Raw genomic sequence first — 16560 nt, forward strand, 5'->3', positions numbered from 1 at the left:
TTATATTGCAGTAATAAAATAATCACTTAGATATCACCAAAGCACTCATATTTTGTATCATATATTTTGCTGTAGATCATTGAACCGATACTCTGTCTCAGAAGCCTGTCCGAAATCATTTTCATGAGGTGCCTTCATGCAAAAGCAATGCCAGCAAAGTCATTGCCTCATACGATAACGAGGTAGCCGAAGTTTTCGGATGCTACCAGTGAGTGAAGCCAAGAGCAAGATATTCCTCTTCATATCATTTCTGCATTTAGCTTTTGAATGCCCATCACCTGGCTGGGTCTCTGCAACTTCATCTGTTGTTTTTGCTGTTCCCTTTCACAAACCGATCCATCTCCCATTCTAAGTTACATCCTTTGGCTGTTTACTGTTTTTGTTTTCTTTTCTACTAAAAAGAAAGAAGTGCACTCAAAGTGCACCCACACTTTGAGAACCACTGCCTTAATTTATTATACCTTTACACATACAGTATATCTTTTAATAAACTATTGTAATGCTATAATACATTGTATTACTAGCCTAGTAAAGGTTCCACCTTTATAGTGTATCATAACATATCAGAATGTGTCTTATTGCATTAGCAAAAAGTATTACTTTATTATCTGTGGAAGAACTTATTTTTAGATGCATAATAAGCATGAATGCATTAAAATGCCTTAAAGGGATAGTTCACCCAAAAATGAACATTTGATGTTTATCTGCTTACACCCAGTGCATCCAAGATGTAGGTGACTTTATGTCTTCTGTAGAACACAAATGAACACTGCTGCATACATATGAACACAGTCATATAATGTAAGTGGATGGGAATCACAGCTTTTGAGTCATAAAACATACACAAACAAAACAAAACAAAATTAAACCCTGTGGCTCGTTATGATACAGTGAGGTGTAAAGACACAAAACAATAGGTCTGTGCAAGAAACTGCAGACGCAGGGTTTAATTTTGTTTTGTTTGTATATGTTTTTTGACCCCCAAAGCCGTGATTCCCATGCACTTACATTATATGACTGACAGACTGCAATGGTTTGCGTTAAATATCTTCGTTTGTGTTCTACTGAAGAAACAAAGTCCCCTACATCTTGGATGCACTGGGGTAAACAGCTTTTGGGTGTACTATCCCTTTAAGGCCCATACATAAGGCTTCAATTGATACTGTTAGAATCACTCTTAAACAACTGTTACATTAAATCTTTTTTTTTATTATTATTGTTATTGCTTGACAAGCAATACCTTTTTTCCATAATTAATTTTTTTGTAAGAATCAGTCCACATGATCAGGTTCATTCTCACACACTGCATGTTAACCAGTCCTTGTGCTGTTTTAAAGCGGTTCTGTCGAGAGGTCTCAGGCTGTCTCAGCACTGCCCCTTTAAAGGCTTGTGCAGAGCCGCGGGGAACTGTGCAGAATGGGGGCAGACTTTATGTGCTTCTGTCATGTTAACTTAACGTCACGCGTCACCAACACAGGCAGCAGTTACAGAGCGATACCTGCGTAGGAAAGCAGTCTATGCAAATGCAGTGTCTTCCTCCAGAGTTTAAACAGAACATGGAGCAAAACCTTTGTTGTGCCAAAAATGTATATACTAACAAAAACATATGCAACTACATTGCTTGTCAAGAAATAAATGCAAGCATACATCCAAGAATGCAAATGAACCATGGCCTGGAAATCACTGCATTAAGATGCCCTCATTCATACACACTTTGGGCTATTATTGGCTGGCTCCATTAAACTAGTTAATAAAAAGTGCATAATAGCAACATACTCCCCCCCCATACATATACAGTATGATACATAGTATTTACGTATCATCAACATACAGCAAAGAAGCAAGGTTCTGAAAAAAAAAAACCTTAGTTTTTTGATAAACCTTTGTTTCCTGGTCTGACACACATTTAAAAGATTCATTTGTGGTGGTTTATATACATGTTTGAACTCAGGCTAGGCCATCACATGACTCTTCTCTTGGGTTACACACACACACGCACACAGACAGTCGGGGCCAATCTTGTCAGCCTGGTCTCGCTCGCACTCCTCAGGGGTCTCCTGCTTCTGAATGCAGGGGCCGTGATGATTGCATCGGCAGGGCTACAATCCACACACACACACATTATACAGATGCAAAATCACATTAGAATGAATGCATTTTCCGTCATTTTAGCACTCCTTTGTTAACATTTTTATGTTTTTTTTTTAAATGGAGTCATTTATGCACATCAAGGCTGTATTTATTTGATAAGAAATACAGAAAAAATTAATATTGGGAAATATTATTGCTATTTAAAAAAACTGGTTTCCTATTTTAATATACTTTATAATATAGTTTATTTCTGTGATGCAGAGTTCAATTTTCATCAGGCAGTACCCCAGTCATGATCCTTCAGAACTAATTCTAATATGCTGATTTATCACTGTTGTGCTGCTTATTATTTTTCTGGAACCGACGATACTTTTTTCTTTGATTCTTTGATAAATAAAAAATTTAAAATCAACAGCCTTTATTCAAAAACACTGTTCTTTTGAATTTTTCTATTCATCAAAGAATTCTACTAAAAAGTATCACAGGTCCCAGAAATATTAAGCAGCAAAACTGTTTCCAATACTGATAATACATCTGCATATTAGAATGATTTCTTAAGGATCACGTGACACTGAAGACTGGAGTAATGATGCTGAAAATTAAACTTTGCATCACAGGAATAAATTATATTTTAAAGTATATTAAAATAGATATCTTATTTATTTTTCTATATTTTTGATCTAATTGATACATTACTGGAGCATAAGAAGCTTCTTTAAAATATAAAATCCTATAAAGTTTATACCTCCTTTTATCAAATGTACAATTCACATAAACCTCTGTCCAGTATACTTCATGTAGTTTAAAATCTGTATTAAACATGAGACAAGTTCACAGGGTGAGTGAGGGTTGGCAGAGCCTTTAAAGGCAAGTCCATCTCTAAACAAAGTGTGCAGCACACCTGCAATCACTCATGTTTCTGTACACAGCTGTACTGCACAACATCTTTCCTCTTCGTATCTGACCAGTGGGTTCATGTTGAAACCAGTAATTAAAGTGTTGGCTGGCAGTAATGGAAAATCTGAGTTTGTAATCAAGAGCAATCTACTCTGGTAGACGTAAATCACTGAAAAAACATTTAGATTATTTGCCCCTAGACTCTGATATAGTTAACATCTAAAGTTAGCACAGTATAAAAGTGCATGTGCATTTACAATGATAATACACATTTTAATCGTTAGATGAAAAAGCCTGAGTTAACAATGATTCAATATATAAAACCACCATGATTCAAAAACCTGTTAGCTAAGAGATGTTTGTTGCTAAGAGACAAATTGTCAGATATATATATAGGATCAGAGTGTGACTAGTTCCGTCTACACTGCACAAATTTTATACCTTAAAGCTTACCTTTGTTGGTGTAACGTAATCCCTGTTGGGGAATGTTAGATAATATTATAGACAGTAAAATACCAGTCAAACATTTTAAAAGAAGTGTCTTCTGCCCACCAGGGCTACATTTATTTTATCCAACATACAACAAAAACAGCTATATTGTGAAATATTTAATAATTTGAAATAATATTTTTCTATTTTTGAATATATGATATTATTTTTTTTTTAAGAAAAAAATTATTAGTACTTTAATTCAGAAATAATGCATTACATTGATCAAAAGTAAGAGTATAGACTTTAAAATGTTATAAAGGATTTATATTTCATAAAATGAATGTTCTATTCATCAAAGAATCCTGAAATAAAAAATATAATGATAATAATAATGCACACAACTGTTTTCAACATAGACAATAATCAGAAATGCTTCTTGAGCAGCAAATCTCTGAAGTATCATGTGACACTGAAGACTGGAGTAATGATGATGAAAATTCAGCTTTGAAATTACAGCAATGAATTACATTTTATGATATATTCAAACAGAAAATATATTATATTATATTATATTATATTATATTATATTATATTATATTATATTATATTATATTATATTATATTATATATTATATTATATTATATTATATTATATTATATTATATTATATTATATTATATTATATTATATTATATTATTTCCTGCTCTGTCATACACTAGACCTAGATTTTTTCCTCTACTAAATACTTGAAACTCATGAGGTGGAAATTTTAAAATCCTTTTACAATTAAAGTTTTAGATTCTATATTGTATATTAGAAAGATTTTCAGGTTCTGTCTACTTCAGAGCATTTCTGAGTATAAAGCTGTTGAATGGCTGATAGTAAGTCTACATTTTACCATAAAACAATATTCTACAAATGTTAAAATTATATACAGTATATTATATCTTTGTGTTTAGTGAGGAGCTATTTTTTTTATTTATTTATTATTTTTTGCCCATGATTCTTTGCTAGTGGAAAACATGTAAATATCCTGCTGTGTAGAACCATTAGACAAGCTGCTGTGGAAACCAATTAGAGAAGCCATTCTCTCGCCATGGTAGCGGCAGAATCCCTGCATGGTTGTCATAGCAACCGGCTTGTCTGGATGACTTCAACAGAGTGTAAAATGCAAATGCTTTTCCCAAACGCAGTCTGTCAGAATTAATCCTCCTCTTTCTGCTGAATTGGTACAGTTCAGTCTTAAATGATTTGTTTTTTGTTCGTAAAATGTAGGAGAATCAGCTCTCATTTATCGGGCATATTAATCTCTGTATTGCAGCCTTGTTACAAATGTCAAAATTGGGTATCAAAATAGGAAGTGTCTGCAGCACCATAACATTAACTCTCTAAGATTACACAGTGTATTGTAGTGTAGGCATTACGAAGAATTCAACACTATTACTATCATTTGGAAAATGTTATGCTTGTTAAACATCAGGATTCACTGTGTTGAAAGGAGACATATTATGTCCTATTTTAAAATATGTATGTAAAGTATCAGGTGTCCCCAGAATGTGTCTGTGAAATGTTAGCTCAAAATACCCCACAGATCATTTATTATATCATTTTGAAAATGCCTATTTTGGAAGCAGAAACACTCTGTTTTCGTGCATGTTTCTTTAAATTCAAATGAGCTGCTGCTCCTCGTACCTTTTCTAGAATAGGGTTGTGACTTTACAGCTCATCCGTCAGATAACATCCTGAAAACATCCCTGGGCGTGTATTGAATGACTGTGCAGAATGCAGAACTCACTGATGTCTTCACAGACATTTTCAACATCTCACTTAGTCAGGCTGTTGTTCCCACATGTTTCAAAACTACCACCATCATTCCAGTCCTGAAGAAGCCATCTCCATCCTGCTTCAATGACTACCGTCCTGTTGCACTTACTCCCATCCTCATGAAGTGCTTTGAATGGCTAGTCATGCACCACATCAAGTCTGCCCCCCCACCCCCCTCCCTGGACCCCTTCCAGTTTGCATATCGGTTCAGCCGGTCGACCGATGATGCCATCGCCACTAACGTCCACTCAGCACTCACACATCTGGACAAAAAGGACTCAAATGTCAGAATGCTGTTCATAAACTTCAGTTCAGCATTCAAAACATTCAACATCATCCCCTCAACAGCTCATTTACAAACTGATCCAGCTGGGGCTCAACACTTCGCCATGCAACTGGCTGTTGGACTTTCTGACTGGAAGACCTCAGGCAGTACGGGTCAGCAGCAAAACATCCAGCACCATCACTCTGAACACCGGGGCCCCCCAAGGATGTGTGCTGAGCCCCCTCCTCTTCACTCTGCTGACCCACGACTGCACTCTGTCACACAGCTCCAACCTCTTCATTAAGTTTGCGGATGACACAACTGTGGTGGGTCTCATTAGCAACAAAGATAAGACAAACTACAGAAGCGAGGTGAGCTGCCTGGCTGGGTGGTGCAGTGACAACAATCGCGACTGTGGAGCGAGTGAACAGCACCAAGTTCCTGGGTGTGCACATCACAGAGGATCTCTCCTGGACCGACAACACTGCAGCACTGGCCAAGAAATCACAACAGAGTCTCTACTTCCTCCACAAACTGAGGAGAGCCAGAGCCCCGCCCCCATCATGTACACCTTCTACAGAGGCACCATCGAGAGCATCCTGTCGAGTTGCATCACTGTGTGGTATGGCGCCTGCAACGCGTCCTGCAGAAAGACTCTGCAACGCATAGTGAGAGCAGCTGAGAAGATGAAAAGCCGCGTTTCCACTGTCGAGCTTAAACCTGGCGTGCTAGTGCATGCCAGGGCCAGCATATGTCATAAAAATATAATAATGATTTTTGTTTGGGAGCTTTTATAAAAATAGAGAGTCTGCGCTGCGCATCATTTCAGAAAGCTAACAGCTATAACACCAGCATTAAAACTTTTTTAAATAAGTTGAGCTCAAAACTCACTTTCAGTCAGCAGCGAGTGTTTGAAATAATGCGATCCGATCCGATGTGGATTATAATCACCATACAAAGCAGAAATATTTTAAGCAATTTAAAAGACTATGCACGCTAAACATTAGCCCTATTAGCCCCACCCGGCCCGCATGTTAAATTATCTTTTGAGTTATCTTTTGAGTCCGAGTTATTCTTGTTACTGGTTTTTGCATAGCACAACTGCTGTTGTGGTCATTGGTGCTTATAAATAGAAATACCTGAGAGAAGATGTCTTTCACTATTGCAAGTTAATGTTGTTAAATAGAGAAAAAAATTATACATTTTTAAAATGTCTATAATTTTTTAGTGCATTATAAGAAAAGCAGGGAAAAAAAAACATTTTAGTGGTGAGTGATATTTAATTTTATTTGCTGGGCTGTTGCTGATTTGTAAGATTATTATTCGATTATATAGTTTAAATTATGTACATTCTTTTTTGCCTCATTTGATTTTGATTGGCGTGTAACGGTAATTGGGGGGGGGGGGGCAAATCTGTAGTAGCCCAGGGCCCCACAAAGGCTTAGCGCGGCACTGCATTCATACTCTACAAAAACACAATTTGACAAAAAAAAAAAAAATTGCATGTTTGTGTTATATATATGTGTGGTAGCAGTATGATATACAGTAAATAAATCAATAATTCCTCTGCTCTCTCCTCTGAGGCTGGGACTAATTAGTATTGTCAATGCAGCCAAAGACAGAACAGTTTGCATGCTTTGCTCAAACTTTTGCCATGGCATTAGAATTGGCACACTGTTATCTCTTGCAAAAACACAGTGGCAGCACTGCAGGTGGAAACGAGAATACATTTTGTGTGCAAAGAAAACAATAACGACTTTATTCAACAATTCTTCTCCCTAGGGCGCTATTATGAAGAATATCACGACGCATGGTGCATGTTTCTCTGCACATAAACAACGGATGCATCGTGATATTCTCCATAATAGGGCGACGTGAAGGAGAAGAATTGTTGAATTGCTGAACAACTGATGTCACATGGACTGTTTTACCAAAGTCCTTACTACATTTCTGGCCCTGGCAACATTTCAGTTGCATTGCTGTCTATGTAGGGTCAGAAAGCTCTTGGATTTCATCAAAAATATCTTAATTTGTGTCTTATGGGTTTTGAACGACATGAGGGTGAGTAATTAATGACAGAATTTTCATTTTTTGGTGAACTATTCCTTTTAGGGGCAGGAATAGTACAATAATATCTCCTTACCACATCATGAGGGAGCGAAATCTGAGCGGCTCATTTTTTCCCCAAGCTTGCAGAGAAAGGCTTTCTAAAAATGTACTGGGTTGTTCTTTTTCACATTTTCTGGCTTGGTAGATGCAATGGGGACCTGGTTATAGCACTTAAACATGGAAAAAGTCTGATTTTCATGATATGTAACCTTTAAAATTAATAAATGAATTTATTATTATTATTATTATTATTATAAATAAATAAAACAGAATATATAAATAATAGGATAAAATAGCCAATTATCACTATTTACTATTCATTATAACTTTGGGCTCACTAAACTCCTAATTTGCTGCTTATTAATAGTTTGTAAGGTAGTTAAGTTAAGTTTACTAATTGGTAGCCCTAAATTATCTAAAATGGTCATGCAGAATAAGACATTAATATGTGCTTTATAAGACCTAGGGAATATGCATGTGATATGCATGCTAATAAGCACCTAGTTCATTGTGAGAATTGGTCCTTAAAATAGAGTCTTACCAAATATTTTAACATTCTATGTGTGTGCAATCTCCATTAAATTATTTAAAAATGATCATCTAGTTTATGATTGGAAAACTCAAGTGGTCAAGATGAGTAGGAGCCTCTTCTTCCAGCTCTTCTACTTTAAAATGTATAAATGTTTAAAATGTATAAATAAATCTATCATAATACACAGAGAACATTTTGTTCTCCTGTAATTTAAATTGTTATTATCTTTCAAGTGTGTGAGGATTATTTGAGGGAAATGAAATCTTCACGTCTTGCTAGAAATTAGATTTTAGAACGCAGGATTTCCTTATTTGGTGTTTCATTATCACACTCATTGATAGTTTCATTAATTCAAGCTTTGCCATTCTCTTGTGACGCCCTTAATTGTGTACTTATCCGCTCAAACACATGGTTTTTCTCTCTGAAATGTCTCTTGTGTCTAATAAACACAGCCTACCCAAAATAGCCTCACTTGCGCTTCAGAGAGCAAACCATCTTCACTATGAGATGCGATGAGAAGTCTCCATGACAACACCAGAAACTTAGCGGCAACGCATCACTCGCCTAAGAGTTCGTCAGAAGACATGGTCTTTTCCCATGATTGGAAATATTGAACAAATTTATTAATTAATCAATAAAACTCATGTGTAGTGGCACCTGAGATATGAAGATCAATAAGATCTAGTGTTATTACCATTATAACCTTTTATTATTGAAGTCTTGTTCCAGTGGATGTGTGATAACACATAAATGTGGACATGAACTGGGTCTCAAAAATGTAAATTGTTAGTCCAGGAAGTTTTTGTGGCTGTATATACAGGCTGCTCCTGTGCTTTTTGAGTACCTCGGATACACACGTTACAATTACTCAGGCAGTTACTGTAGCTTTTCTATGTACTTTTTTTTAACCTTGAATTACTCTTTATGTATTAAATGCACTGCATTTGAAGAGATTCAAATTCTTTCTGATTATGCTGATATTAGTTATGCATTTTTGTAGGTACCAAAAAATTGACCAACAAGGCAACACTGTGGTATGTCCCACTGTCCCTTCAAAATGTGGACAAAATCATTGAAGTTCCTCCTATTGAGGTAAGAGTCTGTACGTCAATGAACACATTGTCTTTTCTCTAAAGACTGACATTTGAACATTCTATTAGTATCAGTTCAATTTTCAATATCTATTTGTTTCTTATTACTGTCACTATATTTCAACTCCACAATGATTTTTGAAGGTGCATAATGCACCTTAGCTTCATTTCCATTACTTTTTACCAGAACCTCTTTATAGACAAGTACTTTGGTAGTTTACTTCAAACAGTACAACCAGACATTCATCTGTGGTCTCAACTTAAGTGACATGTACTGTATGTGATTTTTCAAATGTCAAGACGTGTCCCAATTTGTGTTTACTTATGGACTATTCTATGCTGTTTTGTAGTAGTATGATTAGTGTATATTAGAAAATTCCAAAAAGAAAAAATGCACTTTACAGGAAATACCCAGATGATGCACTTAAATGTTGGAGACTTTTTTTATGTTGGAACTAACTAATTTATAATTCATATACTACATGATATAGTACATTGTGCCTGAGTACATAATGCATAGTGCGTCATTTGGGACACAGCTCGTGTATTGCCAAATAATTTTGCTAAGATTTTCCAACATTTCTCAATATAGTGTCCTTTTTCTTTTTACAAACAAGTTGCTTGTTGTTTACCAGAGTGTGTTTTTGTTCATTCCAGTATTCCAGCCCAGAACAAGAGGAAGCAGGTAAAAAGAGATACGAGGCTCAGAAATTAGAGCGAACAGAGACCAAAGAGAGGAATGGTGAGATCATCATGTCTGTCTCTCTTCCAGGTAACATTTCCACCTTTGTGTCATTACACATGTTTATCTATATATAGCAGATGTAAAACACCTCACAAAAAGTAGATTCATGGCAATACCATGGTGGAGTAATGGTATCAGATGGTAATACAGCGGTTCTTTGAAACCATAGTGCTGAATGATTTACATACACATTTACCATTATCTTTAAATGTAATGAGAAGTAAAATGTACTAAAAATGATGTACTGTAAAATATACCATAGTCTTTGTCCAAAAACATAGTATTATCATAGTACACGTCCAGGAAACATCATATTTCCTTGGCCATTTGTAATATTTTTGTTAGGACATTTTATCTTTCATCAGTAAGAGTTTTATGAACAGAGTCTCACCTTGATTTTATTTCATGTTATTTTGCTCTGATGCTGCACAGATAGACAAACAAAAGGTATGTATATATATATATTTTTTTTTTTTTTCTCTATGAAGAACCATGAAGTTTTTTGTCAAATAATGGATCATGAAGAATAAATTGTCTTTTGTGTGTAGCATCAGGAACATATTTATGTATTTATTGCTCAGATAACAAGTTTTGATTTTGTTTTATTTTATTTGCAGATCTTAAGTTTTTATTATGTTTTTTTTCTCTCTCTTTTCTTTCTCAGAGCCCTACACTGTTGCATTTAGTCAGTCGAGTCTGATCCACCTCGTCGGCCCATCTGACTGCACTCTGCATGGCTTTGTACATGGAGGTAATACTTTTGAACTTTTTATGATTATTACATTAGATTAATACTATTCAAATAGTCTGATTCACATTTAGCTCACTTTCATCAGAAATTAGCTGTTTTTTCACACATTTGACAATGTTATCATTGCCTGAAGCACACCAACCAATCTTAGACATCAAACCAGTATTGAACATATGGTTAAACCCTGCTTTAACACAGAAAATATCAGTAGAAGTTTCAAGTTAAAAGTGATCTGCTTCGCCCAAAATTATTGTGTTAAAAATACTTTTGGTATATCAGCTGTCTGTTTGATTTGAAAGATTGAAATTGTATTTTCTTAGGAACCCCTGGTTTATTTACAAGATTAGTTCACCTCCTGAGTCATCTCACTCTTGAACATAAGAAAAGCACACGTGTGATCACAAAACAGTGAACTCACTCTCCAAGAGAGCTTCTTAATGCTGAGTCATATAAAAGAGTTGGTAAAAAAGCACAAAACGTTCATGAGGACCCATCACTAACGCTCAGTCAGACTGTTCTCGTTCATACACAGTGAAAATGTATCTGCTGTAAAAGTATTCTTAGCCTCTAACTTAATCACTAGCGAGTGAAAGCAGTTTATTAGCTAATGGCTTATGGACAGACATTATTTAGTTGCCTTGCGCAGAATTTAGTTGCATTAACTTGCAATGTAGATGGTTGGCTGGAACTACCGCAGCACCATTTATACATGCATGACGAGTAGTCGACTCACTGACCTGAATGAATTACATAAACACAAGAACATCAGAAGCACAGTCCATGTAGAAACCGAAACAGGGAACGTTTGACACATACAGATAACAAAATGAGTAGTGGTGCATTAGTAATGTGAGATAGGGGAATGAGAAATGGAAGGACCCTGACGTCAGTAAAAGAGAGAACCATTTCATATCTTGTCAGTTATTTATATAATCACTTGCATGAATTTTGTTTTTTCCGTAGAGCTGCATTCAAGCCAAAGCATGTCTGGTGAGCACTCAAATTCATATTACATATCCATTTGACGTTTACACCATAATAGAAAACATTTTCACTATTTACAAGTAACTGATACCATTGCATCTTTATACTAACAGAATTTATTTGTACAAAGTCGCATACAATATCATTTTATCTAATGCAGCAAAATTCATATTGAGTGCTTTAACCAAACTGAGTGCTCACAAGAATAAACGACATCACTCACAGATCAAGTTCACGTTTATTTGATTCAGATGTGATTGAAAGTAATTGGTTGTAGTGTTTACTTCATTAGTCTGTTTCTGCCAGTTTGACTCATTGAGGTTGATTTGTGGACTGACTGTGAGCAGAAAGGCATTATTGCATTGTCAGGATGAGCAGCCAGTTTTAGTGCTACAAAGGCTATTGACTGTTGCCTATCTAGCAGTTCCCCTTCAAATTCATGCTTGAAGAGTTTAATGGGTACACAATGATCTCCAGGGAGGCAAAAGGGACACTTTCTTCCTCTGAAACTTAATTCACTTGTAGTACAGTGTTATTTTAGATGTGCATTACTATTTTTTTATACTACTTTTCTAATTACTATTACTATAGTTTGATTTTCTCATCTAACTGACTTTTTTGCATCCTTGGAGAAAACACCTTTGCTAGTGACATGAACATCCTACGGTCTTGGGGGTTGACCAGTATAAAACTACCCATCACACCCTAGCATCTGCACAGCAATGCACCAGCAACCACTCGAGAACACTTTATAACAGCAACTGTACAACAGTCATCTACAACTCCTTTTTTATTGATGCCAACAAAAAAAAAAAAAAAAAAACTAAAGAGCTGTATCCATCATATATGCCCTTTGATCGACTTCAAAGCGCAGTTTTTTGTTTTTTTTTGTTTTAAGTTTTCATGCAAAAAGTCATGAAAATAATTTCTTTAAAGAAACGTGTGCACGGAATCATAATGTAAAATAAATGTAAATTCCAGTTCATTCAAGTTCATTTATTGATCACTCACCACTATAACATTAATCCACCGAACAGTCCTCTATCTCTCTATAGCACTTTATATAATTCACATTCTTTCAAAGCTGCTTCAATAAGTAGGAAAATAACAGGTGCAATCTTCTTAAAATATGTGACAGTCAAATTATGCATAAAAACAGACAGTCATTATTCAGCTCAAGTCAGTTCAGAGTTGATTTAGTTGAGTTTAGTGTCTATTTAAAGATCAAGCTCAATTTAGCTATGAGCAAATCTACAGAAGGCAAAGTTGTATGTAATGTTGTAACTGTATGCAGGAACAATAACAAGTTCATAGCAGGACCAATAGAGAGGACAAAAAATGGTTTGAATAAACTTAATTTCCAGCAATTATCTGCAAAAATATGAGCCCAAATGCTTTCTCCAGCGAAAAAAAAAAAAAAAAAAAAAAAAAAATTCAGAATCAGGAGAAAATTATGCACAGATCAAGCTCCGTTTACAAATAAAAACAGTAAAAAACATTTTCAGCAAATTAATATTTTTTGGTGAACTATTTTTTTTTTGGCCAGATTTTTAAAAGATCGCATTACCTACAACAGGAGCTTTAAACAAATGAAAAGTTTTTACAGTATGTTTACTTTCATGTACTTATAGTGTACTTACAGTGTATTTATCTGAGAAAGTTCTGGTAACACAAGGTAACTACATGGGGTAGGGTTAGGTTTAGGGGTAGGTTCAGGGTTAGTACCTTGTTATTACCTAGTTATTGAAATTACTATAATAAGTACATAGTATGTACATGAGGGACAGGACTGTAAAATAAAATGCTGTTATTTTCTTACAGCTAATAATATATGAACAATACATAAATTGTTTCAGAAGTGAAGCAAGAAAGTTAAATTACATTATGTTTTTTTTCTTCTTGATTCACCAGTGCATGTTGTAAGTAATGTGCACTAGTGAATCAGACACAATAGGGTGGTAAATGAAATAGAAACAAATGTTAATTGATTTGATGTTGACGTCAAAGGGAAAATATGTAGATCTATTTAGAGCACTCATTTGGGGAGAAACACTGATTTGAAGGGTCAGGTTTTAATGTCATACAATGTCTGCTCGAAATACGAAATCTTTATCTAACACTTTCAGAAGATTTCTTTGAACGTTTGGTATAGTGAGCTGTGAAACTTTGTTTTCTCCTAGATTAGACACACTTCTTCCTCTTCTGTACTAGGCTTGTAGCATCTCTAACCTCCTCAAAGTGGCTGTGTGTGTGTGTTTGTGTGCAAGCTTGTGCACCAGTAAAAACATCAGGGATAATGAATGGCTCAATTACACAAACTTATTATTCTGCTAACAAGGAACGTTCAAGATAGAAAACAGAAAAAAGCCTCCTGGCTGAGCTGGATCCATCAACAGCAAATGTTTGTTTTTATCGTCTCCCGCACTCATCTTTCCCCTACTGTTTCTGGCTAATGATGTTCTTGAGGATGGAATAATGGAGACTGAAATTGATCTAATTCATTTGCCCTTGCTGAATACAGAAGATTGGTTCAAGACAAATTGAGCCATACTGAGGTAATTCTGTTAATGGTTAGTAGAAAAAGACAGGAGAGGTGACTCCAGGGGTGGCAGTTTAATTTTTACGTAAGATGATAAAGTGAGATAATAAAGTGATTTGAGTCATAAAGTTAGAGTTGAATGAAGGTCATGGAATAAGCAAGTGAAACCTATTTCAGGGTGTAAATGAGTTTAAATGTATGTTAACAGCACCGTTAAAATGATGATGATTTAGTGTCGGATGGGCTTTTGCGTCACTCAACAAACTTAGTTTTCTTAAAGGAGACGTATGCAGTTTTTCAAGTGTAAAAATACTTAAAGGAATACTCCATCCCAAAATGTACATTTTGTCCCTATTTACTCACCCTCATGTCAGAATATGACTTTCATTCTTCAGATGAACATGGATGAAGCATTAATAGAAAAAATATTCATACATATAATGCAAATGATAAGGAATAATGTGTAAACCCAAATAGTTAAGACACCCTAAAATAAAGTGTTACCAAAAAGGATAATATTTTAAGCTTTTTAAGCTATAAACCATACATTTCTAATAATGTTTTTTTTTTTTTTTTACTTTGTCCAATGTCTGTTTCACTTCAGGAGGTATGACTGATGAAATGTCTAGTATTAAACTTGTACAATCATGAGAATAGAGTGCTGCATTGATGACCTTTTTTATCGTAGGTCAAAACCTGTAAACGAGGAAGCATTTAGTACTTTCAGTTTATTTTTACAGCATGAAGAGAAAATATGTCATATATATTGACATATATGTCATTTTACAAAGCAAAATAAAGGGTACAAAAACAGGCTTCAATTTCTGGTTTTCTTTTCTTTTTGTGCTTTTATGTAAAACTGCAGTAAAATAAATATAATAAAAGATACCAGTGTTTATTTTAATTTAGTTAATTTAGTTGGTTTAGGTGTGTTTTTCTTTTCTTTTCTTTTTTTTTTTGATTGAAAGACAGTTCAATCAGTCCCATGAGCAGTGCAGTGCAAGAGAAAATAAAATAACACATTCCCCCCCAAGCTCTCTATCACAGCTGTGTCTGTATGCAAGGACGTTTGGCGTACACACACATGCACACACACTCGCTCTCTGCCTTCACCGTCTGTTTCCACGTCTGCTTTTCCCCATTGCGCATGATGAAAGCAGACCAAAGCTACTGAATGGATTTCTAAAGGATCAGAGACGGGCTGTTTATCAGAGGGAAGAGGGAGGTCCTTGGGTTTGTGCCTGACCCTTGGCAACCTCTGTTGCTCGACACAAAGCAATATGACAGCTGTGATTTCCCTCTTTGATATGGAACTGTCCTTTCCCCTCCATCTCATTTCCTTCTTAATAGTATTTATCTCATTTATAACTTGTCTGGCATTCAAATTAATCATTTTACTTTGGTTCAAGATGCATTTTTTCCACTTTCCTGTGCTGTTAAAAGAACAGTTCATGTAGAAATGAAAAGTCAATTATCTGATCTTCATGTTGCTCCAAACCTGTATGCTGTTATTATTTTTTTTTCTAATGAATATAATAGGAAAGATTTTGAAGAATATTCTGTTCTTAGTGACCAGCTGTGAAGCTCTAAAAATATTGGGTTGGGGGGGGGGGGGTGTCAATAACACCCAATTCTCACTATTAACTAGTTGTTGATTAGCATACATGATTATTAACATATGGGCTGTTTATTAGTGCTTATAAAGCACATATTCTACACGACCATATTCTACATTCATAATCCTATTCTAAAAACTAAACTCAGTCAGTAAACTCAGTGTCAAGGGGGGGCTTGAGGGGCTAGCCCCACCTATGATGTGATTTTAAACACAGGAAGCAATCTAAGCGAATGCGATTGAAACAATTCTCTACAGGAGGCCTTTATGCAAAAAATCATAACACCAGTAATTTATCCATATGACTTGTGAAAGCAATGTGACATACAGCTAAGTATCGTGACCCATACTAAGAATTCGTACTCTGCATTTAACCCATCCAAAGTGCAAACGCACAGCGGTGAACACACACACACCGTTAACATTTTATGCTGCGGCGCCCGGGGAGCAGTTGGGGGTTTGGTGCCTTGCTCAAGGGCACCTCAGTCGTGGTATTGACGGCCTGAGACTCAAACCCTCAACCTTAGGGTTAGGAGTCAAACTCTCCAACCACTAGGCCATGACTTCCCCTAGCTCATACTGTATGAGTGGGAAGAAAAACTTGAAATTTACTGAAAGTCTTCATTTATGTCATTATAAAAAAAAAAAAAAAAAAAAAATGCAGATCTAAAAACCAATGCCGAA

At 35.4% G+C, this 16560-nt stretch overlaps 1 protein-coding gene across 7 annotated transcripts in view; it reads left to right on the forward strand.

Annotated features, from left to right (window-relative positions):
- The window catches only part of acot7 (acyl-CoA thioesterase 7), a 60868-nt gene that overhangs the window by 7812 nt on the left and 36496 nt on the right, over nucleotides 1–16560 (forward strand). For 2 of the 7 annotated variants that reach the window (XM_026270621.1, XM_026270623.1), the window contains exons 4-8: nucleotides 9152–9243; nucleotides 9900–10014; nucleotides 10420–10434; nucleotides 10652–10738; nucleotides 11702–11728. In XM_026270621.1, the coding sequence (XP_026126406.1) occupies nucleotides 9152–9243; nucleotides 9900–10014; nucleotides 10420–10434; nucleotides 10652–10738; nucleotides 11702–11728 (336 nt within the window). The remainder of the gene's footprint in view (nucleotides 1–9151; nucleotides 9244–9899; nucleotides 10015–10419; nucleotides 10435–10651; nucleotides 10739–11701; nucleotides 11729–16560) is intronic. The other 5 variants (XM_026270622.1, XM_026270625.1, XM_026270626.1 and 2 more) reach the window with 3 other exon arrangements.

This window comes from Carassius auratus, chromosome 8, assembly GCF_003368295.1.
Source record: "Carassius auratus strain Wakin chromosome 8, ASM336829v1, whole genome shotgun sequence".
NCBI classification, from domain to species: domain Eukaryota; kingdom Metazoa; phylum Chordata; class Actinopteri; order Cypriniformes; family Cyprinidae; genus Carassius; species Carassius auratus.